At 37.1% G+C, this 27,228-nt stretch overlaps 1 protein-coding gene across 4 annotated transcripts in view; it reads right to left on the minus strand.

Annotated features, from left to right (window-relative positions):
- LOC142541161 (uncharacterized) overlaps positions 1 to 27,228 on the minus strand; it is a 62,644-nt gene that overhangs the window by 18,659 nt on the left and 16,757 nt on the right. Inside the window, exon 2 of one of the 4 annotated variants that reach the window (XM_075647792.1) lies at positions 1,693 to 1,928. The exons of the other annotated variants lie outside the window; for them this stretch is intronic. Within the exon in view, the coding sequence (XP_075503907.1) occupies positions 1,899 to 1,928 (30 nt within the window). The 3' untranslated portion in view covers positions 1,693 to 1,898. Of the gene's footprint in view, positions 1 to 1,692; positions 1,929 to 27,228 lie in introns of those variants that run through there. 4 annotated transcript variants of the gene reach the window in all.

Below are 27,228 nucleotides of genomic sequence, written 5' to 3' on the forward strand. Positions count from 1 at the left end.
CTCCGTCAGGGGGACAAGACTGTGGCTGAGTTTGTGAGGAAGTTTGATAGAGGTTTTCACTTTGTGCCCCTCATTGCTAGAGGCACTACTGAAAAATTGAGGCATTTTATGGATGGTCTTCGACCTACTATAAGCCATGATGTGATGATGATGCGACTAGCGGACTATGCAGCTGCTACTGCTTGCGCTTTCCATGCAGAGCAAGCCATGAAGGACATTGATTTTGTGATGCAGCACAAGAAACAGCAGAATCACGGACGATGCTCCACGTAGTCATTGTCCGTGCTTCGTAAGCACGAATTGAAATATTTTTGAAATTTTTTAAAATTATTTTTGAATTATTTTTTTATAAATTAAATTAATTATAAAAAAACCCGCTTTGTTGTTCAACATAACGGTAAACACTACTTTATGATATTTAATAAAGTCTAGGGGTCAAAAATAAAAAAGTATATAAAATAAAAATGTCATAGAAGTACAAAGATTATAAATATCCACGTATCTCCAATATAAATATATTCGTTTTCCTAATACTTTTATCATATATAAATTAAACTTTATAACACCTGTTTTTTTTAAAAAAACTTATATTTTTTGTCGGTTTTTTCCATGAAAAACACTATGAAGGATCATTTGCTGGGCACCTTGAGGTGCTTCAAGCACAATATTCTCCAAGAGCTGCAATAGCTCGTGTTCAAAAAAATTTTACACCGATGAATCAAATCGAGTTTAATATTAAATCAAGCGAAAAACACTTGAAGTAATCATTCGTTAAGAAACACTTATATATTTTATATCTTGTGTAACTGAATAACTAAAAATAAAAGAAATCAGTTGTGACATGTATCAGTTCAATTATGATGAAAACTGAACTAACGGATGCACTAACTGATCAAATCAGTTTGAAAACAGTAGTTAAACAATTAAATATACAAGATATTTTTATGGATGTTTGGAGACTTCAACTGCTCCTACGTCACCCCTTCTATCATCTCGGTAGGATCCACTAGAAAACTTTGATTTATACAATTGATTTGTACAAACCCACTCAGCTTAGGACTTACCCAACTACCTAACTGAACTCCTAGACTAGACTGAAGGCATCACCTTCCAGTCAACACTTGTTTAACATCTGTGTGTCAAAGATTACATACACAAGTTTACTGTCTTTGTGCAAGACTATATTTCAGTGGTGGTGTGTGTGTGTGTGAGAACTGATCTATGATTACAACATGAAAGTGTTCTCACATACTGAGGAAATTGTGCTTCTAATCTAAGCTGATAACACGATGAAGTGTTCCATCAGGGATGATTACTTCTTGTAAGCTTATATAAAATATTCGTGCCCCTTTTTCTCTGTATCTTCACACACTTGTTGTATATTTGTCTTCATTGATCTTCTATTTATAGGCGAAAACTTATCGTACAGTGAAACTCAATATTGTATCTGTTACAGCTTGAATGCGTTCCTTGAGATTCGTGTCTCGACTTTTCCGACATCTATGCTGGAAATTTTGTCTTTAAGTCTGCAACGTCCATTATTGTATCTTGATCGTGCAATAGCTTTTGTATCGTTGTGCGTAGCTGGAATCCACTTAGGTAAGCTTGTCTTAATCTGCAACTGATTGAATCCTAACTGATGTACCTAACTGGTCATCTGAACTGATATTCAATTGGACTGATTTCACTCTTTCAGTTGAACTGGTCAGCTGGACTCTTCATCAGTTGAGCACTTCATCAGCTGGCCGGGCTTTTGAAGGTCTTCTGCTGAACTGCCTACCAGCTGGACAATCAGTTGAACTATTCTTTGATACATCAGTTGAGCTGATTCACTTTGGGCAATCAGCTGGCACTTTCAGTTCGCATATGTTATCTCCAGTTTAAGCTCGTTTAACTGATCAGTTCGAAGCCTGATCAGTTCCAGCTTCCTGTGCACTTAGGTAAATCATTAGAAACAAAACAACAAGTTTTGTTATCATCAAAATCAAGATTGCGAACATGAAATGTTCCAACACACTACAATATATTTTCAAGACAAAAAATTATTTAACTTTTTGAAAACGCACATTTATTTATAATTTTTCCAAATTTGTGAATTTTCAACAGATGTATACAAAACAACAAACGTAAAAATGCTAAAATTTATATTTCTGTATTATATTAATCTTTTTTTTCCCCAGAACATTGAATTTTTAACTAAAATATTATTATGATTGAAATGAACCGGATAAAGCTGGTAGAGCTTAATGGGTGAATATACTGGGTCAGGTGGATTTCTTCTCGGGTACACCGGAGATCAGGTGGAGAGTACACGGAATGTAGAGTTTGCACATTTAAAGAGTAAAGAACGTTGGTGGGGCATCAGAAGTTTTCTGATGTGACCACTCCGACGCTCAAGTCAATCAAGTGTTTGTTCGTAAAGGAAGATATAATACAGAAAATTTATATTGATCATTTATGGGAAAATAGTAAGTGGATTGAATGCTTTGCAATTAATAAAATCTGGGTATTTATAGAGATATCAGTAATGATGAGCTTGTTTTAAGTATTATTTATGGCGAGATGGTTGTCCGTGCTCTGCCTTATGACATTGTCATATCCGACAATCCACACTACCTCTAGATTATTCACATAATCTCAACGTGTGCTGAATGACAGGCCAATTATTCCTAATTATGGTACCCCATATATGTGGACCGGGAAGCGATACCTGTACTGAGGTGTCTGGAAAGATGATCATGGTGCGATAATGAGGACATGACCCTCAATCTCCTAAATCCTGTTACATTGCCCGGCTAGACTGAGAGCCCGGTCTCACTGCAACGTATACTGGTATGTTTATCTACCCTGGTTTTGGCAGTTCAGATAATAGTACCCGAACTAGGTCTTATCCCAGCTTTTAGTTATGGGATGACCTGGGTTTTGACCCCTCCCCAGCCCGAGTTATAGGATGACTCGGGCACTTCCCAAGGTATCACCACTCCCTCCTTAAATATTCGGGCTAGAGTTTTACTCGTTGTTACGAGTGGTGGAATTCGATCTGTGCGGGAAATTACTTTGCGTAATGAGTTCTGAGCATGCTAAGGTTGATGATTACATGGCGCAAGACCTAGCAGCCAAAAAGAAAGGTGTAAAATAAGCATCACTTCGTACTCCAAACCCGTCTTTTCGACTACTCGGCACAACTTCCGAGTCGTATCTCATCCGTCCATTTACTCTTGAGATCAACGGTTGAGATTATATTCTTTTCATACAAATATCGAGTGCTTCACCCTATTTCAAACTTTTGTGTTTTTGCATTTTGTTATTCTATTCCACACTTCCGATGTCCCATGCTTCTCTTTCTGCGAATTCACACCTTTTCCCCGATCAGTCTCATCGCCGCTTCACCAGTAAGTTATCTTTCTTTCATTCATCACGTCAAACAAAACTTCTTCTACCTCCGGAGCAAATGCATGTGGCTCATCTGAGTATGAGTCTGTAGCGTTGCATTCTGATTTTGTCCCGCCTTCCCCTCCTATTCACTCCTCTGCATATCCCAAGAAACCTTCTCTTGCCCCCACCAAATCTAAAAAACCCACAGCTACCCGCCAGTCTGTTGTTACTTCCCGAGCCCAAGAGAAGGGTAAGGGAAAAGCCCGAGCCTCAAAAAAATCTGGTAAGGTGGAAGGCCCGAGTGCTCCTTGGTTCTCTACCATGGTGAGCACTCTTCGCCCGGGGGCCGACGAAGACCTTAGAATCCTCGGGTCTATCCCCTCCTCCCACTCCATTCTTATCCATGGTCCCTCGGACCGGGATGACCGTCCTCCTGAGGGCTTTACACTTTTTTCAGGACCAGGTTTTTTAGTAGGCTATGCTTCACCATCCCTCCTTCCTATACCGAGGTGGCCCAATTTCTCGGGGTACCTATAAACAAGCTACACCCCAACTCCTTTTGCATCATGACCTCGGCCTACGTGTTCTTCAAATTAAACAATCTCCTTATCAACCCTCTTATCCTCAAGTACTATTTTCTTTGTCAGTTTAATGAGAGTGCCTTCTCTCTCACTGCCCGGATTGATAAAAGTTTCCTTGATAATATTCCTTCTTCCCTGAAAGGATGACATGATGGTTCTTTTTATCAATCTCTCTTCCCCTCCCAAATGTCCAATAGGAATTCTGTCTAGTTTCCTGCTCAACCTGAGCTCCCCAGGGCATACAAGTATGAAAAATCCTACATCCGGAGCCAACGACTTGTGGAGAAGCAGAAATTTTCTTTGTGGGAAGAAATGCAACAACAATTTCTCAAAAAGTTTTTCTCTTCCCATAGAACAAACACTTTTAAATGACAAATTACAAATTTTTCTCAAAAACAAGGAGAAACATTTTATCAATGTTGAGATAGATATAAAGAATTACTTAATACATGTCCACATCATGGTTTTGAAAAATGGAGAATAGTTTCTCACTTTTATGAAGGTCTAATATCTAAAGATAGGCAAACGATAGAATTCATATGTAATGGAACTTTTGAAGATAAAAACACAAATGAAGCTATGGAGTATTTGGATTTATTAGTAGAAAATGCTCAAAATTGGGATAATATAGGCACAATAGAACCACCAACAACTAAAATCAATAATTCAACAAATGGGGTGTTATCTATAATCTTAAAGATGATATAATTATTCAAGTTAAACTTGCATCTTTAGCAAGAAAAATTGAGTCATTATAAATGAAAAAGAGTAGTCAATTAAAAAGTATTCAAGAAATTATTTGTCATACATGTGATACACATGACCATTCTAAAAAAAATTGTCCAACATTACCTTCATTAAAGAATGTCTCCATGAACAAGAAAATTATGTTAACAATTATATAAAACCAATATTAAATCATTTTTTCACAATCATATAATCCTGGATGGAAAAATTATCCCAATTTTAGATTGAGAAATGATAATAATGCACAACCTTCACAACAAAATTTTCAAAATAACCAAAATCATCAAGGTTATATTCCCTATGTTACACCTCCAAGAAAAAACTTTGAAGACATAATTAATGCATTTATCCAAAAACAAGAGTCTATCAATATTCAAAACAGTCAATATATGAGTGATTTGAAAGAAACTCTTGTAAAATTTGCATCTGCACTTAATATTCACGAAAAAGGAAAATTTTCATCTCAACCTCAACCTAATCCTAAAAATCAAAATCAAGAGTTAAATAATAATAAAATTGATCAAATCAAATATGTTATTACCCTTAGAAATGGTAAAATAGTTAATGATACATATAGCAATAAAAACAAGGATCATTTAAATTCAAACAGTAAGAATGATTGATCTTGATACTTTCGAGAATGATGATTGATAAACACGAATTATATAGCATTTTAGGAAATTTATTTTGTCGTATTCGTGCTTATCTGACATTTTTATTCCGAGTTTTGCTCTTAATTCATCTATTTGCAGGTTTGACCAAAAGATGATAAAAGCCAACGAAAAAGAAAGAAAGTCACGTGTCTTAGAAGCCCGAAGAAGACAAATACAATGCCTACACGGACCCCATGCCGGGCCTATACCCAGGGTCCGTGTCATTTATCCTCCGAGAATGAGAAATCCAGTGTCTACACGGACCCCGAGACGGACCTCTACACGGGGTCCGTGTCCAGTGTTTCCCAGAATGAATTTTGGACAGAATATACACGGAACCCTTCCCTGATGCATGCACGGGGTCCGTGCCCTTGAGATCAGACTCAGATCTGGCGAAGATTTTTTAGAGATTTGGGAAAGATATAAAAAGAGAAAACCTAGACCATGATCGGGACTCTTAAATGTTTTGATACTGGAGAAAATTGGAGAGAAGACGACGACGGCTTGGGAGAAAAGAGAGAGAACCGCACTTCACACGCAAGATTCGCGCACCATCGCTGAGATTTTCTCCTATCTTGTTTTCTTATTTTTATTCATGAATTCGAATATTAGATTTTTTTCTAGTTTTGAATTTATGGAGTAGTTTTTCTTGTTATCGGGACCACAATAGGGACAAACTTTTGATCTTGTTCCTTCATTGGATTAGTTGATTTATGAATTACTTTTATATTATTGATTAATGTTTGCGTAATTTCGGTGCTTTTAATTTGGAAAATTATTTGCATGTCTGTTGTTCGATCTTGACTCGAAAGAGAATAGGAATTTATCTTCAAAAATATTAATCCACACATGGTTAAACCGATTAGAAATAGTATTTGGTTTCAAGGTGCGATTTTAGGCGACAGCTGTGATTCCATCGTTGAATAATGCGTTTTTGTTTAATTAAAATCAATTAAAAATAATTGGACTGTTAAATGAAAATAGGATTATAAACTCTAGAAATAGATTTATAGTTAAATTAGAGAATTTCATCGTGATATCAATAATATGTGGTTAAATAATTCCAATGCGTGACAATAATCAAAGTTTGGACCATTGTGTGTTCCCGGTCATTTTGTTGAATTTGAAATTTCCCAAGTTCCAACCTGCAAATTCGATCTTAGTTATTAATTTAGCATAATTTCATTTAATTTAACTAGTTTAAATTATCATCAAATCACTTGTTATTGTTTGCCTAGATTAAATTGAATAATTTAAATCTTAGTACTTAAATAATAGTCTCTGTGGGATCGATACTTGGACTTGTCGTCTATTTACTATAACTTGACCTAGTCCGCTTGCTAGATTTACTCCCAACCGAAATCGTCGGTCAAGTTTTTGGCGCCGTTGCCGGGGACTATTTGTTCAGTATTAGGATAAATTATTTATTTGAGACAAGGCATTTATTCTTAGTTCTTATTTTATTTTATTTTAAAATTTTTAGCATTTTAATTAATTTTGTTTTAAATTTTTACACTCTTTAAGAGCTTGAATTGTGCACTTGAATTTCATTTGCAGGAATCTAGCTCGTGTTATATGAGCCGTGCTCAAGGCTTCAAAAATCTAGTGCCACTTGATCTAGAGATTGAAAGCACTCTCCGCCGCATCCGTAGAGCTCGAAGGAACAATAACTTGGCTCTTGAATTCGAATCTGAAGAGGAATCTAAAATAGAACTTAAACTATAATTTAAAGACATGGCCGGAGAAGAGGATGAGCGTACTTTAATGGAGCTTCATAGACCAGCGTTTGGAGGTTATGGTTCTAGTATTGTCCGCCCTACAATTCAAGCGAATACATTCGAACTGAAGTTGGCCATCATCCAGATGATTCAAATCCAAGTCAAATTTGGAGGATCACCTTCTGAAGATCCCAATGCACATCTGGAGAATTTTCTATCGATGTGTGATACAATCAAGTACAATGGGGTGAGTACTGATGCCATTCGTCTCAGACTATTCCCATTCTCCCTACAAGGAGAGGCTATGGAGTCGCTTCGAGACCTTCCAGCTGGTTCTATTACTACATGGGATGGATTAGTGGAGGTCCTCATGCACATGTATTTTCACCCAACTAAGATTACACAATTGCGGAATGAAATCACATCGTTCCGACAGAGAGATGGGGAATCATTGAATTCAGCATGGGCAAGGTTTAAGAAGATGTTGAGAATGTGCCCGAGACATGGTTTTTCGTTAGGCTAGCAGGTTGAGACGTTCTACTACGGGGTGGATCCTTCTGTGAGATCTATGCTTGATGCAGCAGCAAACGGTAGCCTATACAGGAAAACACCAAACGCAACGCTTGAAATCATATCTAATATGGCAGAAAGCAATGTAGGCTGGCAGGACAACCGAAGGGAGAAGAAAGTCGGATTCCTTGAGATGGATGCTTTGACAGCGATCACAGCAAAGCTTGATGGATTGACACATCAGATGGCACAGTTACAAGTAAATAGATCAATACCAGTCAAGCCAGTAAATCAAATTCAAGGGAACACTGAGATAGTTGGTGGATCATCTAGTGACATGCAATTCATGACAGATAGTTCTTGTGAGGGACTACAGTGCTTTGGAGGGGACTCAGTGAGCTATGTGGGAAGCCAAGGTCGACAACAATATAATCCATACAGTTTCTCATATAACCCAGGGTGGAGGAATCATCCGAATTTTGGGTGGAGGCAATCAGAAAATTCTGTTGAGCAACCATATTTCAATCCTCCACAACATCCTACAAAACAAAAGCCTCCTCAGCAACCACCTAAATCTCCGCAAGGTACTGGACCTTCTATGCCACCCGATTTCAAGCCACAAGATAGCAAGTCGAATCTTGAGGATATGTTAGCCAAGTACATAGCCGGGAATGAGACGAGATAGCAAAATCATGATGACATGATGCAAAAGGTAGAGACTTGACTAGGGCAGTTGGCGATACAAATGGCTACACGAGCTCCGGGTTCACTACCTAGTGACACGGAAAAGAATCCGAAGGGTGTCAATGCAGTCACCGTGACATCTCTCATAAAGCAAGAAGTAGTTGATGTGGAAGGAGATGTGAAAGAAAAGGAGTCATCTAAACAAAGGTTTGAGGACGCAAAGGATAAAGGTAACTCTCTAAACTCAAATCCCACTATTGATATTAATTCACTCCCATTTCGCCAAAGAGCAAAGCAACTGCCGCTGGATACTCAATTTTCAAAATTCCTTGGGATTTTCAAAAAGCTGCACATAAATATCCCGTTTGCAGAGGCTTTAGCTCAAATGCCCTCCTACACAAAATTTCTTGAAGAGATTTTATCAAACAATAGGAAATTAGTAGACTTTGAGACGGTTAAACTTTCGGAGGAATGTTATCCAATCTTACAAAATAAATTACCTCTGAAGTTTAAGGATCCAGGTAGCTTCTCTATTCTTTGTACCATTGGAAGTTCATTTTTTGGTAAAGCCTTATGTGACTTAGGTGCAAGCATTAACTTGATGCCGTACTCATGCTTTGAGAAGCTGAAAATAGGTGAAATGAGGCCAACTACAATTTCCCTACAATTAGCTGATAGATCTATTAAATACCCTAGGGGAGTTGTAGAGGATGTGTTAGTAAAAGTTGACAAATTCATTTTTTCGGTTGATTTTGTTGTGTTAGACATGGAAGAGGATCGAGAGATTCCACTTATTTTAGGGAGACCATTCTTAGCCACCGGAAGGGTTTTGATAGTTGTGCATAAGGGTGAGCTAGTTTTAAGACTGAATGATGAGAGTGTGATATTCAATGTTTTTCAGTCCATCCATCAAATACCCCAATGATACATCTGATTGTTTTAGAATTGATGTTGCTGACGAGTTTGTTGAGTATGGTTTGCAGGGATTAATTTGTGAGGATCATTGGCGGTTTGTTTGACTCATTCATGCCCGCACGAATTGGGAAGTCAAGAGCTTGACGAATGTATTCATTACTTGAAAGCAGGCAGACCGATTTCAAAAACGATAAACTCTAGGATTGTGGAGCTTGGGCATGTCCCAAGACCCTTAAAATCATCCATTGAAGAAGCCCCAATCCTAGAGATGAAACCTCTTCTTCCTTCTCACTTGAAATATCTATTTTTGCTTAATAACGATAACTGCCAATGATAGTTTCCTCTACTTTGTCAGGGACGGAAGAAGAAAAGCTGTTGCGAGTTCAGAGGAAACATATCAAAGCCATAGGTTGGAGCATTGCAGACTATCAAGGGGATCGGTTCCTCCATGTGCATGCACAAAATTCTGATGGAGGCTGACCACAAGACATCTACCCAACCTCAAAGACGTCTAAACCCGGCTATGCAAGAGTTGGTCAAGAAAGAGGTGATAAAGCTACTGGACTCAGGTATTATTTACCCGATTTCTGATAGTAGGTGGGTAAGTCCTGTGCAAGTTGTTCCGAAAAAGTGTGGGATCACTGTCGTAAAGAATGAGAACAATGAATTAATTCCTACCAGAACTGTTACAGGGTGGTGTGTTTGCATTGATTATAGAAAACTTAATGACGCCACACATAAAGACCATTTCCCCCTCCCTTTTATTGATCAAATGTTGGAAAGGTTAGCTGGACATTCTTTCTACTGCTCCTTGGATGGTTATTCGGGTTATATGCAAATTCCCATTGACCCTGAAGATCAGGAGAAAACCACATTTACCTGTCCATACGACACATTTGCATATAAATGAATGTAATTCGGTCTATGTAATGCACCAACAACTTTCCAACGATGCATGATGGCAATATTTCATGACATGATTGAGGACTTTATTGAAATATTCATGGACTGATTTTTCTGTCTTTGGCTCTTCATTTGATACGTGTTTGATTAACCTGTCTAAAGTCTTGGAGAGATGTGAGGAGTCAAATTTGGTTTTAAACTAGGAAAAATGTCATTTCATGGCGAGAGAGGGAATTGTGTTGGGGCACAAAATTTCATAAACTGGGATTGAAGTTGATAAGGAAAAAATTGAAGTAATTGAAAAACTCCCAGCCCCAACAAAAATCAGAGGAGTGCGTAGTTTTCTAGGCCATGCAGGGTTTTATAGACGCGTTATAAAAGATTTTTCTTGCATTGCTAAGCCACTAACCAATTTACTGATAAAAGATATGCGCTTTGATTTTTCTGATAAGTGTGTGCAGGCATTTCAGGTTTTGAAGGAGAAATTGATCATTGCACCTGTGATGATAGCACCTGATTGGGGGTCACCATTTGAGGTGATGTGTGATGTAGGCGACACAACTCTAGGGGCAGTGTTGTGACTAAAGAAGGAGAAATGTATCCATGTCATCTACTATGCTAGTATGACACTGTCAGCTGCCCAACTGAACTATGCCACCACAGAGAAGGAGCTTCTTGTTGTGGTTTTGCTCTGGATAAATTTATATCATATCTGATAGGGAGCAATGTTGTAGTGCACACCGACCATTCCGCCTTGAAATAACTGATGGCCAAAAGAGATGCAAAACCAAGGATAATTCGCTGGATTCTTCTGTTGCAGGAATTTGACTTGGAGATAATCGATAGAAAGGGGACATAGAACCAAGTTGCAGACCATCTCTCGCGTTTGGAGAATCCAAGTCAAGGTAATGAAATTATTCGCGATGATTTCCTAGATAAACAACTTTTTGAGGTCAACAGTTTACCATGGTACGCCGATTTTGTTAATTATATATCCAGTAAGTTCATTCCTCCCCATTTCACTTATCAGCAAAAGAAGAAATTTTTCTCAGTTTTCAAATATTATTTGTGGGAGGATCCTTATTTGTTTAGAATATGTGCAGACGGTATAGTCCGGAGATGTATTCCCCAGGAAGAGGTAAGTGAGATTTTGTTTCATTGTCATGCTGGTCCAGCTGGAAGCCATTTTGGGTCAACTAGAACTGCGTTAAAATTCCGACAGTCTTGTTTTTATTGGCTTACTCTGTTTAAGGATGCGCATGAATATGTTACAAAATGTCCAAACTGTTAGCAAACGGGTAATATTTCTAGGAGACATGGATTACCTCTCAATAGTATTTTAGTATGTGAAATATTTGATGTATGGGGTATAGATTTCATGGGTTCGTTCCCGGTTTCTTTTAGGAACAAGTATATTTTGGTGGCTGTAGATTACGTGTCTAAGTGGGTGGAGGCACTTGCATGCAAAACTAATGATTCCCGGTTTCTTTTGTCGTTCAATTTCTCATGAAAAATATTTTCTCACGTTTTGGCACACCTAGAGCCATTATTAACAATGGGGGTACTCATTTTTTTAATCGTCAATTTGACAGTCTGTTGGCTAAGCATGGGGTCCGACATAAGTTGGCCACACCTTATCATCCTCAAACTAGTGGCCAAGTCGAGGTATCGAACAGAGAACTTAAACGAATTCTTGAGAAGACTGTCGGGGCTTCAAGGAAAGAATGGTCTAGAAAACTCGACGATGCACTTTGGGCTTACCGCAGCGCTTTTAAAACTCCCATTGGCATGTCTTCTTTTAAATTATTGTATGGGAAGTCGTGTCACCTACCCGTAGAACTTGAACATAAGGCTTATTGGGCTACTAAATTTTTGAATTTTGATGCTAAAGCCACAGGTGACGAGAGAGTGCTGCAACTGAATGAATTGGATGAGTTTAGGTTGAATGCTTATGAGAACGCCAAGCTTTACAAGGAGAAAACCAAACGTTGACATGATCAGAACATCGTCCATCGAGAATTTGTGGTGGGACAACTGGTACTGTTATACAATTCTCGACTGAAGTTGATGCCAGGTAAGTTGCATTCACGGTGGTCAGGACAATACACCATCACACAAGTTTTCTCTTATAGGACAGTGGAGATCACTAGTGAATTAACTGGCAGCATTCAAGGTGAATGGGCATAGGCTGAAGGTTTATCATGGTGGTACCATGCCCGATGAGCCGACCACTATGGATCTACAGGATCCAAATTGAATAAAGGGAGTACAGTCAGGCTATCGACTATAAATTTAGTGCTTTCTGGGAGGCAACCCAGTGTTTAGTTTTATTTTTCTTCCATCTTTTATTTTAGTTTTCTTTCTTTTTGTTTTATGCATACCTCGTGAGATAATCTCAGTTAATGGTGGTGCAGGTAGTTTATTCACTAGCGGTGGGATTTCTAAAGTATGGGGGATTCTATTAGGACCAGCGGACTGAGAACGTCAAATAGGCCAGGGAAGTTTCTGTATAATTCTTGCATCTTGTGTGCTTGATCGAGTTTAAATTTTGATGTGTAGATTTATAGAATTGTACATTCCTGGCTTCGTATTTGTGTTTGGTTCGTAGTATGTGTCGAAAAAAAAATTAATTAAAATTATTTCGATTCCAGAGTCGACACAGACCCATTCTCGGACCCATACACAGGGTCCGTGTCTCATTTTTACCAAAGTGCCGATTTACAGAGTCTACACGGACCCCTACCCGGACCTTTAGATGGGGTCCGTGTATACACTTTCAGATTTTGCCCCTTTCGCGATCTTACACGGACATGTACATGGACCCCTACACGGGGTCCGTGCCTTCTATTTTTGACGGTTCTCAGAATCAAACATCAGACTTCCGCCCCCAAGTCCCTAAATACCCAAATCGCTAAATCCCTAAAATCGACTCCTCAGCCTCCTCCGCTGCCTTGCGCCGCCTCACGCCGTCCCATGTCGTCACAGCACCACCACCGTACATCCCGCTTTCCACCGCACACCTCCACTGCACACTGTGTCCCCACTACACAACTCACAGTCCCTCCTCCACCATCAAACCGACTCTAGTCGCCTCCCACCGGACCACCCTCCACCACGGTGCAATCACCTCCCTTTTTCTTTCCGGTAAGCACGGCTGTACCTTTACTCCCATAGGATTGTTGCCTATAAGTTAGTTTATTGATTGGTTGTTATTTTCGGTTGTTGGGTGTTGGAATTTGATTCTTCTCGGGTCTTTGATTGCTATTTTTGGGATAAATTGTGGTTGCTAACAATTGTCCGGCGATTGATTCACATTGGCCTTTAATTTCTTATCGTTGCGTTGGGATAGGCTCGTAATTTGGTTCCGTCTGATTGTGCTTATTTGTTGGGTTGTTGTGCTTGAGTTGTTGGGGGTGTTGGATATAATTGCTTGAATCGAAATGCCTCCTCGCAAACAGAATAGTAAGCGCTCACGGGGCGGTGCCTCCTCTTCTTCGAGTTCCGCTAGGTTGGAAATTAATGCTTTTAAGTTCACCAGTCGCGAAAATTTTGAGTGGTAATCGACGCTTCATGAAAACTCCGTGATTGTTGAACGTTGCATTCATCCCCGGATCGATCACGAAGTGCCACTCAGGGCAGAGTTCGATAAATTTGGTTGGGGACCTCTCCTGGACATCGCCGGCCCCTATTACCCCGAGTTGGTCTGGCAATTCTATGCAAATTTTGAGAAAAAAAGACAAGACCGGGATGCAGCATATACGTATTTATGTCAAAGGGGTTACTATTGACTTAACTAGTGCATCTCTGGCCGCTATTCTGAATGTCCCCAATGAAGGGCCTCAGGTAGTCTTCAATAAGTTGGATCTTTTCATGTCCGACATCACTTTCCGGATCCCTCAAGCGCGAAGCCGTCTCAACTATTTCACATCCCAAACCGGCTCCCGCACCAGCGTCCTTCCGACGTCCCTCCCGTTGCTTGATCGCCTTATATGTTACTTCACGGGAGCGAACATAATTCCCGGGAACAATGAGGTCCGCCATATGGATCTATATATCATATACAAGATGTTGAATGGATTGGGGGCCATTTCTGCTATTTCGGTGGCGTCGATCAGGATTTTTCATATGCGTTTAGTCGCCCATATTGATCCCACAAAGAATAGGACGCCATATGCCCCCTTTCTTATCGTCATCTCCCGGATTTTGGCGGCCCATGGTGTCGATCTCACTGGTGAGACTTCCTTCCTGCCTACCTCTACACAGATGCTCACAACCCAGGCCATGCAGGGCATGTACTTCATTTTCCGACTGGGTGCTTGGTACCATAACCCCGGGAGTCGACATATCAGTCCCCATCCCCGTGACCCACCGGTGCCTCCCCCTACAGCCGATGAGTGAGCCTGGGAAGATCGAGTGGAGGAAGAGGCAGCATTGGATGCCTGAGCAGGACGTCAAGTTGGTTTGCCCCCACGACAGCGCGTCCCGAGAGGTACTCGTCAGGTATTCTCGGCCATATTTGACTGCATGGACGACTTGCGCACCCAATTGGCTCGACTCGAGCACCATGACATAATGCAGTCATTTTCTGATGATATCTATGCGCCACCTTTCGACAGATTGATACTCGATGGCCTAGAGGATTTGTACGTAGGATCCGACGACGAGTAGTTATTATTTTTGGACTTGTGGAGGATATTATCAGTTTTCTCATTTTGTGCATTTCGTTCAGATGTTGATGTTCATTTTATGGCACTTATTATTTATGATTATCATCTTTTGGGTTTATTCGTTTGCTTGTGTGCATTCCTTATTTCTTTTTATGGTTCTTTGTGTATTCGATGTCGTTCTTTTCAGGAGTTGATGATTGCTACCACATTTTCACCACCTACTCGACATTTTTTTCCAGGGAAGTGTTTTTGCTTTACTTTTCTTGCTAGTTCATTTTTCATCGCTTTACACTGAGGGCAGTGTCGATTTCAAGAGTGGGGGTTGATCAGTTTTGTTACACATCGTTGCACAGCACTTAACAACACTTTTCACGTAGGATGAGACTATATCTAGAGAAAGAAATCTTGTTTTACTTGATAAACGGATTAATTTGTTAGATTTTAGATCATCCGGGAAACCGTTTCATGACTAGTATTGAATGAGAGGAGTCGTAGTTTCAAGGAGAGAGTCAGACATGAACAAGTTTTGTATTGACATTTCATTCCATACACATGGTCAGATTTTTGCTGATTGAAGGTGAATTGGTGCAGGGTAAATTTATGTAAAAAAAAACTGAAAATGGAAACAACCTAGAACTTGTCTGATTAGCCCTCGAAGTGAAAATACGAACGATTGTTACTTAGGGATGATTTAGGCGAGCTTTGGACCGTTTGAGCCTACCCGATACATCATTTATTGTCTCTAGTAACCCTTCTTGAGCCTGTAAAAATCGAATGGCTGTGTCAATGACACACAATTAGACCTCATTCGTAATTTATTCAATGTCCCACATCAACCACCTAAATTTTAGCCTATACACTTATGTCCTACCCGAACTTTGAGAAAAATAAACCCTTCGAGCGCTTTGAAATGTTCCAAATCATCAAATGTGTGGAAAAGACATATTTGAAGGAGTTGTTGAATTATCTGTGAATGAAAAGAAGTGGATTTATGAAGGAAAAAAAAGTTGTGAAGTGTATGGTATTGAAAACACCCGAAAAATTTGTGGGTGAAAGTTGAAGGTCAATGAAAAAAAAAGGAGATGATAGAGCTCTAAAGATGATAAAAAATACAATAAATTGGTGGCGATTTAAAGGTTGAATGAATGCGCTGCAGGAGTATGTTTATTTTCTCTCACTTTTGATTCTCATGCCGTTTATTGTAGCCGTGGACCTTGGCCTTACGTTATAAGTTTAAAGTACCTATTAACCAAGTCATGATCTTTCAACATTTAGTAGAGAGGGATATTAAAGTCGAGCATATGGGGCGTTTCGAGAAAAAAAATTAATGATGATGAATATAAATGATCCTGAAACCAAGTAGCTGTTGATGAGTATGAGTTCTGACTTGCACACTACACACATCTCATTCTGTTGATCTTTACTGGATAATGTTTGAATCTTAAATTGCGATGAACACGAATCTTGTGATATTCGAAGCATGATCTTTTGACCGGGGGGTGATAAAAATTGATAAATTGAAAAGTTTTGATTGTATTACTTGAGTTCTGAATCTAGGATATGTCTTATGTTTATTTCATGTCTGATTTGTTCGAGGACGAACAAAGGTTTAGTGTGAGGGAGTTGATAAGCACGAATTATATAGCATTTTAGGATCTTTATTTTGTCGTATTCGTGCTTATCTGACGTTTTTATTCCGAGTTTTGCGCTTAATTCATTTTATTATTGCTATTTGCAGGTTTGACCAAAAGATGATAAAAGCCAACGAAAGGGAAAGAAAGTCAAGCTTCGTAATGACATGTCAGAAATACCCGGAAAATAGGAAAATAGCACAAAGACCTTCTTCAGACCCTTACACAGACCCCGTGTAAGGGTCCGTGTCTTAGAATCCCGAAGAAGACAAATACTGTGCCTACACGGATCCCATGCTGGACCTATACCCGGGGTCTATGTCATTTATCCTCCTAGAATGAGAAATCCAGTGTCTACACGGACCTCGAGACAGACCTCTACACAGGGTCCGTGTCTAGTGTTTCCCGGAATGAATTTTGGACAGAATATACACGGAACCCTTCCCTGATGCATGCACGGGGTCCGTGCCCTTGAGATCAGACTCAGATTTGGCGAAGATTTTTTAGAGATTTTGGAGAGATATAAAAAGAGAAAACCTAGACCATGATCGGGACTTTTAAACGTTTTGATATTGGAGAAAATTGGAGAGAAGACGGCGACGGCTTGGGAGAAAAGAGAGAGAACCGCACTTCACATGCAAGATTCACGCACCATCGCTGAGATTTTCTCCTCTCTTGTTTTCTTATTTTTATTCATGAATTTGAATATTAGATTTTCTTCTAGTTTTGAATTTATGGAGTAGTTTTTCTTGTGATCGGGACCATGAAAGGGACAAACTTTTGATCTTGTTCATTCATTGGATTAGTTGATTTATGAATTACTTTTATGTTATTGATTAATGTTTGCGTAATTTTCGTCCTTTTAATTTGGCCAATTATTTGCATGTCTGTTGTTCGATCTTGACTCAAAAGAGAATAAATTGAATTTAGCTTCAAAAATATTAATCAGCACATGGTTAAACCGACTAGAAATAGTATTCTGTTTCAAGGTGTGATTTTAGGCGACAGCTGTTATTCCATCGTTGAATAATGTGTTTTTGTTTAATTAAATTCAATTAAAAATAATTGGACTGTTAAATGAAAATATGATTATAAACTCTAGAAATAGATTTATAGTTAAATTAGAGAATTTCATCGTGACATCAATAATCTATGGTTAAATAATTTCAATGCATGACAATAATCAAAGTTTGGACCGTTGTGTGTTCCCGGTCATTTTGTTGAATTTGAAAATTTCCCAAGTTCCAACATGTTTTGCAAATTCGATCTTAGTTATTAATTTAGCATAATTTCATTTAATTTAACTAGTTTAAATTATCATCAAATCACTTGTTATTGTTTGCCTAGATTAAATCGAATAATTTAAATCTTAGTACTTAAATAATAGTCTCTGTGGGATCGATACTTGGACTTGTCGTCCATTTACTATAACTTGACCTAGTCCGATTGCTAGATCTATTCCCAATCGAAATCTTCGGTCAATGATACCTTAAATTCTAAGAATAAGATGGTGAATGATAAATCATCTGAAATAGTAAATGAGTCAAATAAACATTCCTCGTTTCCTCATGCATTAACAAATTATAAAAAACAAAAGAATGATTTTGATATCTATGAAGTTTTTAAACAAGTAAAGACAAATATAACATTATTAGATGCTATTGAACAAGTATCTTCCTATGCAAAAAATTTTATGTACTCTGAAAAGATAATTGCATGTGAAAAAGAAAGCATTATTGGGTGAACAAGTAAGTTATATTCTTCAAAATAATTCTAGTTTCAAATATAAAGATCCTGGTTGTCCAACAATTTCATGTATTACTGGAGAAAATAAAATTAAAAATCTTTGTTAGATTTGGGAGCAAGTGTTAATTTAATTCCTTATTCAGTTTATGAAAAAATAAATTTAGGAGAATTAAAACCCACTTCAGTTACTCTTTTACTGGCGAATATGTGAATCAATACCTAGAGGTATTTAGAATATGTGTTGGTTCAAGTCGATAAATTCATATATCCTGTAGATTTTATCGTTTTGGATATTCAACCAATAAAAGTACATAATGAAATTCCAGTAATATTGGGACGACCATTTCTAGAAACTTCAAATGCTTTAAATAATTGTCGAAATGGAATAATGAAATTATCTTTTGGAAACATGACTCTAGAACTTAATGTGTTCAATTTATGCAAACAACAAAATATTAATGAAAATGAATATGATAATGAAATAGAAACAATTGTGGAAAAAAATATACAAGAACAAAACTTAAATCAACAATCTGAAGTTTTTTTTATGGAAAGTTTTGAGTTTGAAAATAATTTTAAAGAATATGATATTACAAAACTTGAATTAAAATTTTACCATTAGAATTGAAAGTATGTATTTCTTGGTGAAAACAAAACATTCTCTTTTTTAATTTCTTCCACTCTTCTACCAAATCAAGAAGAAGATCTAATTAAATTACTTAAAAAAATATAAAAATGCAATTGGATGGACTTTGAAAGATATAAAAGGTATAAATCTTTTAATTTGCACACGTGAAATTCACCTGGAATAAAATGCTAAAACATATCAACAACCACAAAGAAGGTTATATCCACATATGAAGAAAGTTGTTAAGAATGAAGTATTATATTAGATGCTGGAATAATCTATCCAACCCCAGATAGTAAATGGGTAAGTCCAACACAAGTAGTACCTAAAAATTCAGACATTACTGTTTTAAAAAATGAAAATGGAGAGTTATTACAAGCTAGGATTCAATCTAGTTGGCGTATGTGTACAAAACATTAAATGATGCAACTAAAAAAGATCATTTTCCACAACCATTTTTAGATCAAATTCTAGAAAAAGTAGCAGGCAATTCTTAGTACTGTTTTCTTGATGGATATTCGGGATATTATCAAATACCTATATCATTAGAAGATCAAGAACAAACTACTTTCACTTGCCCTTTTGGAACTTTTGCATTTAAAAGAATGTCATTTGGTTTATGTAATGTTCCGGCTACTTTTCAAAGATGCATGTTAAGTATTTTCAATAATATGATTGAATAATTAATAAAAGTTTTTATGGCTGATATAACTGTTTTTGAAAGCTCCTTTGAAGATTGTCTTAAAAACCTAGAAGAAGTATTGAAAAGATGTGAAGGAAAAAAATCTTGTTTTAAATTGGGAAAAATTTCATTATATGGTTAAATCTGGGATAGTTAGGACATGTGATATCTGAAAAAGGAATTGAAGTTGATAAAACCAAAATTGATGTTATTACTAAACTAACATCATAAAAAACAGCCAAAGAAGTTCGATCATTCTTGGGTCATGCAAGATTTTATATAAGGTTTATAAAAAAATTCAGCATAATATCTAAATCAGTTTCAAATCTTTTAACAAAAGATAGACAATTTGAATGGACTCAGAAATGTGAAAATGCTTTTAAAAAATAATTATCTTTTAATTAAATCACCTATTTTACAACCTCCAGATTGGTCATTACTATTTGAATTAATGTGTGATGCAAGTGATTATATTATAGGAGCTGTGCTAGGACAAAGAAAAGAAGTAAAACCTTATGCAATCTATTATGTTAGTTGAACATTAAATAATGCCAAAATAAATTATTCAACTACTGAAAAAGAATTACTTTTAGTAGTATTTGTATTAGATAAGTTTCGATCATTATTTAATTGGTTCTATAATATTGTTTAAGTTGGAACATTTCATGTTCGCAATCTTGATTTTGATGTTAACAAAACTTGTCTAAAGAGTTTACCTAAGTGCAAAGAAATCTGAAACTGATCAGACTTCGAACTGATCAGTTACCTAGCCAAAACTGAAGCTATCAAGAACCAAACTGTAAGTACCAACTGATTACCCAAACTGAACCAGTCAAACTGGAATATCAAAGACCGGTTCAGTTGATAGGTAATTCAGCAGAAGACCTTCAGAAGTCCGGCCATCTGATGAAGAGACCAACTGATCAGCTCAACTGAATTAGTGAAATCAGTTCAGCTGACGAGCCAAGTGATTTCACCGCACCAGGTCAAGACCAGTATAGAGCATCAGTTAGGAGCTGACCGGTTTGCAGAACAAGACAAGCTTATCTAAGTGGAATCCAGTTGTGGGCATTAAGGAAATCAATTGTCCAATCAAAGGATAATAATGAACGTTGTAGCAGAGTTTAAAGTCAAGATGTTCTAGAATGGATGTGAGAAAAGACAAGACACAAATTTTGAGAAACAGATTCAAACTGCAACGAACACATTAGATGAGTTTTGATGTACGGTCACATTGCTTCTATAAATACAAGATCAAGATCATCAACAAAAAGTGTGTGAACAACTGAGAGAGGAAGATAGGGCACACTCAATTCATACAAGCTTACAAGAAGCAACCAGCCCGGATTTGAGGGAACACTTCATTGTGTTATCAGCTTAAATTAAAAGCACAATTCCCTCATTGTCTGAGAACACTTTCGTGTTGTATTAATAGATCAGTTCTCACACACGCACACACCATCAATCACATATACACAAAGAATCGAGCGTATTGAAATGTTGAGTGAGTCTTGCACAAAGACATTAAACTTGTGCATGTAGTCTTTGACACATAGACATTAAACAAGTGTTGGCTGGAAAGGTGCTGTCCTTCAGTCTAGATTAGGAGTTCAGTTAGACAGTAGCGTAAGTTCTAAGCTGAGTTGGTTTGTACAAGGTGTTGTATAAATAAAATTCTTTTAGTGGATCCTACCCGAGGTGGTAGAAGGGGTAACCCAGGAGCAGTTGAAGTCTCCGAACATCCATAAACATATCTTGTGTATTTAAATGTTTAAATTTTGTTTTTAAACTGATTTGATCAATTCAAGCTGATATCAGTTTAGTTTTTGCCACAACTGAACTGATACAAGCAAGAACTGATCCCTCTTATTTCAGTTACTCACTTGACACAAGCTAAAAGCTTTAAACTGATCAACTTTCTTAACGAATGATTATTTCGAGTATTTTCCGCTTTTTTTAAAACCAAACTCGATTTAATTAATCGGTGTTTACTGTTGAAACTTTTCAAGTTCGCTATCTTGATTTTGATGTTAACAAAACTTGTTAATTTGTGTTACTAATATTCTACCTTAGTGAGTAGAAGCTAGAATCAGTCACGAGCTGTTTACATTAAAAACTGAGTACTCAACTGATCGCACAAACCGAATCAGTCTAACTGTTACGTCAATTGAGTAGTCCAGCTGATTGTCCATTTGATAGGTGGTTCAGCAGAGAACCTCTGAAGCCTGAACAGCCGAAGGAGTGTTCAACTGATGAAGAAACCCAGCTGATCAGTTCAACTGAACGAAAGTGAAATCAGTTCAGTTGACCAGTCAACTGATTTCACCAGCCCAACTGAAGATCAGTTCAGCTGAATAGTTCGAAGCATCAGTCGGTATCTTTCAGTTGTAGATGAAGACAAACTCTTTATGAGGAATCCAGCTATACACAAAAGTACAAAATAATTGTCTAGTCAAAGGACAATAATGGACGTTGCATCAGAGCATTAAAGACAAAACGTTTCAGAAGGGCAGTCGGAAAGTCGAGACATAAAGTCCAAGAAACAAATTCAAGATGCAACGGATACAATAATTGAGTCTCACTGTACGATCAGTTTTTCCGCCTATATAAAGAGAAGATCGGTGAAGACTCAATATACAGAAAAACAAGAAGCTTCAACGCAAATACGAGAGAAAAGAAAGGGCACGCACATTGCACATCAGCTTTCAGAAGCAATCAGCCTAGAGGAAACTCTTCACAGTCATATCAGCTTAAATTAGAATCTTATTTCCCTCAGTGTGTGAGAACATATTTGTTCAGTTATCACACACACAAACACTCTCACCACCACTCAAATACAATCTTGCACAAAGACATTAAACTTGTGTATGTAGTCTTTCTCACATAGACGTAAAAGAAGTGTTGGCTGGAAGGTGCTTCCTTCAGTCTAGACTAGGAGTTTAGTTAGGCAGTAGGTAAGTCCTAAGCTGGGTGGGTTATTACACTTGCTGTAATTAATCAAAGTCTCCTAGTGGATCCTACCCGAGGTGGTAGAAGGGATGACGTATGAGCAGTTGAAGTCTCCGAACATCCATAAACATATCTTGTATATTTAACTGATTAACTGCTGTTTTCAAACTGTTTGGATCAGTTAGAGTATCCGTCAATTCAGTTGTCACCATAAGTGAACTGATAAATGCAAAAACTAATCTACTATTTTTCAGTTATTCAATTTACATAAGTTAAAATGTTTTCTAATATAACAGTCTTCTTCACGAAGGATTACTTCGAGTTTCTTCCGCTTGGGTTTAAAACCAAACTCGATTTAATTCATCGGTGTTAACATTCTTAGAACACGAGCTATTGCAGCTTATTGGAGAATGTAGTGTTTGAAATGCCTTCAAATGCACTAGCACACTTGATCCTTCATTTATATTCTTAGAACACGAGCTATTGCAGCTCGTTGAGAATATTGTGTTTGAATCACTCTCGTAGGAGCCTAGAACCGATCCCATCAGTTTACGTTGATCATTCTGTTATAAAATATTTATCAAATAAACAAGATGCTAAGACAAGATTAATACGGTGGATCTTATTGTTACAAGAATTTGATATTATAATAAAGATAAAAAGAAAAAGAAAATGTCGTAGCTGATCATTTATCTAGAATAATGACTTAATCATCTCATAATAAAATACCAAAAAATGAAAATTTTCCAGATGAACAGTTGTTTTATGCTACTATTATGTCATGGTTTGCTAACATTGTAAATTTTCTTGTGACAAATAAAATGTCTTCTCATTGGAATTCACATGATAAGAATAAATTCTTGAAAGAGATAAAAAAATGTATTGGGACGATCCTTACTTGTTTAAATATTGTTCTGACCAAATTTTTCGACGATGCATACCCAACAATGAAGTAAGTAACGCCATTAAATTTTATCCGTCTGAGGCATGTGGAGGTCATTTTTCATCCAATAAAACAGCTACAAAAATCTTATAATGTAGATTTTATTGGTCGTATTTATTCCAAGATACGCATTTAATTTGCTAATCTTGTAAAAACTGTCAGAAGATGGGATAAATTTCAAATCAAAATATGATGCCTTTAAATCCAATCATAATTATTGAAATATTTGGTAGTTAGGGGATAGATTTATGGGTCTATTTCCATTATATTTTGTATTTACCTACATTTTAGTCATTATTGATTATGTTTCAAAATGGATTGAAGCAATTGCATATAGACTAATGATCATAAAGTTGTTATAAAATTTTTAAAATAAAATATTTTACCTGATTTGGAATACCTAGAGCAATAATTAGTGATGGAGGAAGTCATTTTATAAATAAATTGTAACGTCCGAAAAATCAACCTACGTAAACCACATGTATGCAAAATATTTTAATTGTTTAATTGTTCTATTTATTGATTTTAAATGCTTGCATGATATTTATTATAAGATTAAAGGTATTATTGCATGATTAAATTATAATATGACATAATTACATGAAATTTAAAGATTTTACCCGAATATTCGATAATAGGCAGGGAAAGGAGACCGTGGATGACCAATACAAGAATATTTATTTTTTTCTTTAATTAATGGCAAGGCTTCCTAATATGATTTAAAAATAATTTAATTTTTTTAAAAATGTTGGAGTTCGTTGTATTTTTCGAGTTGATCTCGATTTTTTCCCGGGAAGCCGGTTTTGGGCAAACAAGGAATTTTAAAAGATCAAAATATTATATTTGAGAAAATAATTTTATAAACTTTTATTATTTAATTAATTAAGTGTTATTGAGTTCAATTTAATTATTTAAATAAGGCCAATTACCCTTAAGCTTGCAAGCCCAAAACCAAAGCCCATTAGCATGTTGTTTAAATCTATAAATATGTTACCTAAGCTTTCAAAACCCCATAATTTTACTTTCAATCAGCCGAAATACACCTCACGCACACTACAATAATTTCGAGATTTTTGGGGAAGAAGAAGGCTCGTGTTCTTCGTCGTCCGGTCGTCCAACATCGCACCATCGCCAACGATCGTATATTCGAGCGTTATAAACGCAAATGCACGTTTTCTAAACTATTTTAAACATCATACAAATAATTTTATGCATGATTTAATTGTCGATGCATGAAAAAATAGGTGTTTGATTATCTTTACAGTAGAATGTCTATTCAAAAAAATACGATGTTTTTACGCAATTACGAAACACGTTATGATTCCCAACGAGTACACTGCTTATACATGATAAAATATGGTTAAAACCTGACAATTTTCAAAGGAGTAACAAGCTGGAAAACCGAGGGAATCAAGAGGAGTGGACCGAGGGTTTGTTTGGGGTTTCACTTGAGTCATGGGGTTGGCTAGGGTGCATGATCACTTGGGGCTCGGCCAGAGCTGGTTGGAGCTTGGCTAGGGTCATGTATGAGGGCCTGGTAGAGTCCTAGTAAGGACTCAGTGGGTAGAAATTGGAGTAGAGTCCAAAAGGGGTGGGATTCTTCCCCAAGCACGCAGATGGAGGTCAGGGGCTAGGGAGGATCGCAGCTGAGTTGGTGCGGGCCAAGTTGGTCCAATAGAGTCCTAGGAAGGTTAGGGCAGGCTGGCTCGAAGGAAGAGGGGCTGCGAACTCTACAGCGCTGCTGCGCATGCACAAGAGCGCAGGGGCAGTTCGCGAGGATTCAGCGGGGATTAATAGGGTTTTGGGCGAGGGTCAGGCTAGCTAGGCTGGTCTTATAGGTTCTAAGGAAGAGGGTAAAGGGCTGGGCTAGGGGTTGGTGCGGCTAGGTTGGCTGCTGGCTCGAGAAAACGTGAGGTAATCCATAGGGAGAGTGCAGGCTGCCGTCTTTATTGTAGGTGGCTCGTGGGTGGGTTCAAGGGTCTTGGCTGGGCTTGGTTGGGTCGGGGCTTAGTTTAGGGTCGGTTAGGGTCAGGTGGGCTCAGTGGTGGCTCGGCTGGAAGTGTCCTAGTTGGCTAGGAGTCTTGGGCAAGGGTAGGATTCATGCATAGATTCTGTAGCCCGGTTCCAGGAGTGTTTGATTGCCTTAGGAGCTAGTTCTATGGGTTGGGCTTGGTCAGGAGGGTGCCTAGTTGGGTTCGCTCGGGTTTGGCTCAAGGTGGCTCGACCATGGCTAGAGTAATTCTGAAGATGGCTCGGGTTGTTCACTTAAGTGTCAAAAACGAGATTAATAAGAATAAAATTGAACCATGGGTCCACGAGTGTGGTTCATGGCTCACAAGAGTAGTTTAGGTAATAAAAAGGCTATGTTTAGAATTTGGGATCAAAATAATGAGTTTTGAATTTATCCGGTATTTAATCGCCTGACGAATAAATAATTAAAGAATTAATTGAAACCCATAGATTTTAGCCGAATAAAAAAATAAAAAATTATATTTAATCTTAAATAATTATTTGAAATATGCCCATGTCATTTAAAGTTAGAAAAAGATAAAATAAAAAAATTTTACATCTAGAGGCAAAACGATAATTTTACACCTATGAAAATACGAAATAGCTTGACAGCGTTCGAAGGATCATAACACATGTTAAATGATATTTTATGATTTAAAATGATTATTTTTATGAAAATATGATATTTTATGATTTATGGTAAAGCTGTGCAATTTTTACTGTCTAAAATGCTATTTTTGGAAAGCTGTGTTATTTTATGATTTTTAAAGAAAAGAAAAATATTTTGAGGGTTGTGAATTGACTGTGAAAAATGATATATGATTTTTTGGGGATGTCGTGAAGGGAAACAACCATAGAGGAAGCCAATTTATGAGAAAAGGCTCAGAGGAGCCTGTCTATGGGAGAAGGCCCCCGAGGGAGCCTGTCTATGGGAGAATGCCCCCGAGGGAGCCCCGAAGATCGTATTTTCACGGTGGAGCCTAGTGCCAACCCCCATGGACCATGTGGGGCTGAAGACTGATCAGTCGACCAGAGAATAAAAGCTAGTCATTTTCAAGGATCAAATTTCACCCAAAATGATATATGATTGAAAGCTTATGATTAAAATGATTTTATGATATATGATTTATGCTTAAAGCTTTTTAAATGATTTAATTATGCTTAAATGATTTTAAATGATTTATTATTGTTCAAAATCTAGTTTAAATAAAAGTATGAATTTTAAATGAACGTGATTGTATATGTATTATTTACTACTTGTGTTTAGAACATGTTGAGTCATTAGACTCACTAAGTTTGTATGATGCAGGATTTTATGATTTTATGGGAGGCGCTGACGATTGAGTGGATCGAGTGCAGCAGTACACTCCGAGGGACCTTTATGTTTCCGCACTAGATAGTTAGATATAAGATTTAAAAGATTTATGCTAATGATTTTATTAGAGATATTTTTATGCTTTAATTTTATGTTAAATGATTTTTTTAAAGGTCGACGTCGGATTTTTTGTTAATCGATGATTTAGGGAAATTTTGATATACTTTAGGTTTAAATTTTAAATTATTATGATTTATGAAAATGTTAATTTATTAAATTAGTATTTTCGAGTAGATGATTTTTTTAAAAAAAAATTCGAGGTAATTTCATAAATCATTTTCTTTTTTGTTAAGAAAATATGGCATTACACACAAAATTTCTACCCCATATCATCCTCAAAGTAATGGTCAAGTTGAACTTGCAAATAGAGAAATTAAATAAATTTTAAAAAAACAGTTAATCCAAATCGAAAAGATTGATCTTTAAGATTAACTGATGCATTATAGGCATATATAACTGCATTTAAAATATTATTAGGGATGTCACCATATATGTTAGTTTTTAGTAAGTA

This window comes from Primulina tabacum, chromosome 3 (assembly GCF_025594145.1).
Source record: "Primulina tabacum isolate GXHZ01 chromosome 3, ASM2559414v2, whole genome shotgun sequence".
Lineage (NCBI taxonomy): Eukaryota > Viridiplantae > Streptophyta > Magnoliopsida > Lamiales > Gesneriaceae > Primulina > Primulina tabacum.